We start from the raw sequence: 3273 nt of genomic DNA, 5'->3' as shown, positions 1-3273 counted from the left end.
TTCTTAAATCGCACAAGGGGCTAAATTAAAGACCAAACTGAAGAATAAAGACATGAACCAACCATGAACCACAAGTTACAGGACTAAATGAATGAGAAGAAAATGTCAACAGGCTTTAGAGGAAAAGGGGGCAGAAGACCTTGATTTTACATTTTTTGCCACCAAACTAATTTGCAATAACCTAGGCGATCTGTCAAACTTCATCAAACCATCTGTTAAAAACCTTGAATTTATTTTTGATTCAGCCCTCACCTTTGACAAACAGGTAAAATCAGTGGTAAAAAAAACAGTTTCTATCAGCTCCGAAAAAGCTCAAAGTTAAAACCAGTTCTTTGTCGAATCAACCTTGAAATAGTAATCCATGCTTTCATTATGCCTGCCTTGACTATTGTAATTCCTTATATTCTGGAATCAGTCAGTCAGCCTTGTCCCGCCTGCAGCTGGTCCAAAATGCTGCAGCCAGGCTTCTGACTGGTTCCAGGAAGAGGGATCACATCAGCCCCGTCTTGGCTTCCCTCCTTTGGCTTCCAATTCGCTTTAGGATTGATTTTAAAATTTTGCTTTTTGTTGGAGCACAAATATCACTTCATGTCTCTTCATCACGTGACACTTAACTTTAAACATCTGTTTTTTAATTCATCAGTTAGTCAAATGTCACACAAACAATTCATGTCATTATTTTGTTTATTGACTTCAGTTTAACATGTTAAAGCTGTATTTCATCAATTTTCAATAGTAGAAGAAGCAGAGGCTGTCAGAGGTGTTGTGTTTAATTTTTCTTTTTCATCCTAAACACAGTCCTTATGGCCCGGCTGAAGAACTTCTTGATTCTTCTCAGAGAGCTCCTCTTCACCTCAGCAGTCTCTACTTTGACTGCTGACCTATCAGTGGCCGACCTCCGCTCCTCCTTATCCTCCTCACTGTCCTCCTGTGCTGGACAGCAGCTCACAGCTGATAGGTCCTCAGCTGGGGCATCTGTAGCTCCTGTAGCACCATCAGAGGTGTCGTCACAGGAGCCAGGGGAGGCTGATCCTGCAGCATCTGCAGGAAGACAGGCTGGAGTTTCTCCAGCTTTCAGTTCTTCTGGTTCAGAGTCAACTTTCAGCTCCTCATCGGAGTCGTTACTCTGGCTGAGATCCATTTTATCATATGAATCGTCAACACTGAGAAAAACATGAAAATCAGGCTATGATTAGTATTCAGAATGTCAGTGTTCATCAAGGCAAGTGTCTATGCAACCTGACTGGCACTATAGTCACTTACTACATGCTGGTGTCCAGCTCCTCCTGTAGGTGCACCATCGAGATGAACGGGTGCTTCAGGGCCTTGTCGGGACTGATTCTCTGTTCGTGGTCATTTTGAAGGAGACACTTTAAGAGGCTCAGGAAAGCTCTCTTATCCTCTAGCTCTATGAACTCCTTTATGTCTGGAAATATCTACATTTGAAACCAAATCAGAAGTTTAGTTTATGCAGAGTAAAGGATTAGTAACTCTTTCTTCACTCATTAAAATGTCTCACTTACTGTAACAATCTCATCCAGATGATTGAGAGCCCTCTCACATTCTTTGGGCTCAATGCCAGTGGTCAGCTTGTACTCCATCGGAGTCTACAGGAACAAAACATACAGTACATGTCAGATACTTTGTCCTTCAAGCTCATTCTGAAGAAAAAGATCTTGTTCAGTTACAGCTGAAATAAGGCAAGAGAGTAGGGACAAGCAGAATACCTTAAGCCACCACTTTGGGTAGTCGTAATGCCGGTTCAGCTTGAAGAACTTATTAGTAAAGCTGCCGGCATCAAGGAGGTGGTCAGCTGGTTGACCAAGAACATCAACAATGTTCCTCATCTAAAACAGATCATAAATAATCATGGTACATCACGTCTGTGGTTGGGTTTCAACTTATCTGGAACAATATTTCACCATCTGTGCAATCAAATGACAATGTAATTAGTCGCTTACCTGCTGGTACTCACAGAGTACCCCAAACAGGTGACAGGAGAGGTACAGGACTGCGAGGACACAGCCCAGACTCCACATGTCAATGGCCTCTGTGAAGGGGAGGCCCAGGATGACTTCAGGTGCTCTGTTTGAAAGTACATCATCAAATACATGTGTCAGAAAGCTTCAAATAACTTCTGCCTGATCATCCACAGCTGGAACAAACATCTGTACAAACATGAAGTTTGCAAAATGCCCCTACCTGTACCCGATACCCTGTGCCATCAGACCTGGCCTCACTTCACTGGTGTGAAGTGACAGACCAAAATCAATGAGCTTGACTCTGAAGGGCTGGTTCTGATGGTTCACCAGCATGATGTTATCCAACTTCAGGTCAGCATGAATGACACCAATTTCTTTGAGTGCATCAAAAGCTGTCAGCAGCTGCAGGACGAAAGGACATGAAGAGGCTTACAGACACGACTGACGAGTGTGCAGAGTACAGGTGCAAAGTACATGTTCTCTTTATGAAGTACAAATCTGTTTCACTTTATTATTTTATTCATCTGTAGACACAAATTCTTTACCTGATGTGCAATTGGTCTTATCTCATTGAGCGACAGAGGATTCTGATGTCTTTCCATCAAAAGCTGGAACAGGTCTCTGTCCAGCTTCTCAAAAGCCAGACAGGTCAGCCCTCTGTGCTCAAACGTCTCAAAGAAGTGAACGATATTTGTCTTGAGTGGGTCAAGACCACGAATAGCCTCCAGCATTTTGAGCTGTTACAGTAAAGAAAACGACTCTATGTTAACTACACTGTTTAAAATATATCACAAAGTACAAAACATCATTCTGTAAAATTGACTTATATAGCGCTTTTCTAGTCTGTCTGACCTCTCAAAGCCCTTAAAAAAGACTTAAAAGACTTGAAGGATCTATACCTCTCTTTTTGAGGCTCTGCTGTCCTCAGATGTTACAATCTTAAGAGCTACTTCCTTTCCTGTGAATAAATTCACAGACTTGGCAACTTTGCCGAAGCGTCCTTTGCCAATGAAGTCCTGGACGAGGTAAGAACTGGTGCTGTTGATGATGATGTCGTTCACCACACAGTCCTTATCTGCCGACAGATGGCGGGATGAGGCTGAACTCTGAGACATAACTAAAAGGTTTTCCAAACAAATGTACCACAAGGAGATCTTCAACTAACTGGGTCAGTGAATAGTATTGCAGTGAAGGTTTAACTGACCGGTGGTCTTATTTATACCCCTCGGAATTCTACAGTTGTTTTGTCATAATGAGCCCATCATAACATCAGTTCCATTCCAAACAGCTA

The 3273-nt window shown here is 42.4% G+C and overlaps 1 protein-coding gene across 1 annotated transcript; it reads right to left on the bottom strand.

Moving 5' to 3' along the window:
* Window positions 1-679: 679 nt before the first annotated feature.
* LOC117829139 (homeodomain-interacting protein kinase 1-like) lies at window positions 680-3273 on the bottom strand. The gene is made up of 8 exons (XM_034706702.1): window positions 2882-3273; window positions 2528-2719; window positions 2203-2384; window positions 1962-2085; window positions 1728-1847; window positions 1524-1607; window positions 1264-1436; window positions 680-1163 (listed from the first exon to the last, which is right to left on the bottom strand). The coding sequence occupies exons 1-8, from the start codon at window positions 3095-3097 to the stop codon at window positions 770-772; spliced, it is 1485 nt and encodes a 494-aa protein (XP_034562593.1). The 5' UTR covers window positions 3098-3273; the 3' UTR covers window positions 680-769.

The sequence above is a fragment of the Notolabrus celidotus genome, chromosome 17 (assembly GCF_009762535.1).
Source record: "Notolabrus celidotus isolate fNotCel1 chromosome 17, fNotCel1.pri, whole genome shotgun sequence".
Lineage (NCBI taxonomy): Eukaryota > Metazoa > Chordata > Actinopteri > Labriformes > Labridae > Notolabrus > Notolabrus celidotus.
This window is presented reverse-complemented; position numbering and strand designations above follow the sequence as displayed.

What these genes read in the sequence shown, in the direction of transcription:
- LOC117829139 (XM_034706702.1), bottom strand. Translation starts at nt 3,097, where the DNA reads ATGTCTCAGAGTTCAGCCTCATCCCGCCATCTGTCGGCAGATAAGGAC. An exon ending in TACTCTGTGAGTACCAGCAG is followed by an intron (nt 1,848 to 1,961) that starts GTAAGCGACTAA and finishes GATCTGTTTTAG; the next exon opens with ATGAGGAACATTGTTGATGT. An exon ending in ACCCAAAGTGGTGGCTTAAG is followed by an intron (nt 1,608 to 1,727) that starts GTATTCTGCTTG and finishes TTGTTCCTGTAG; the next exon opens with ACTCCGATGGAGTACAAGCT.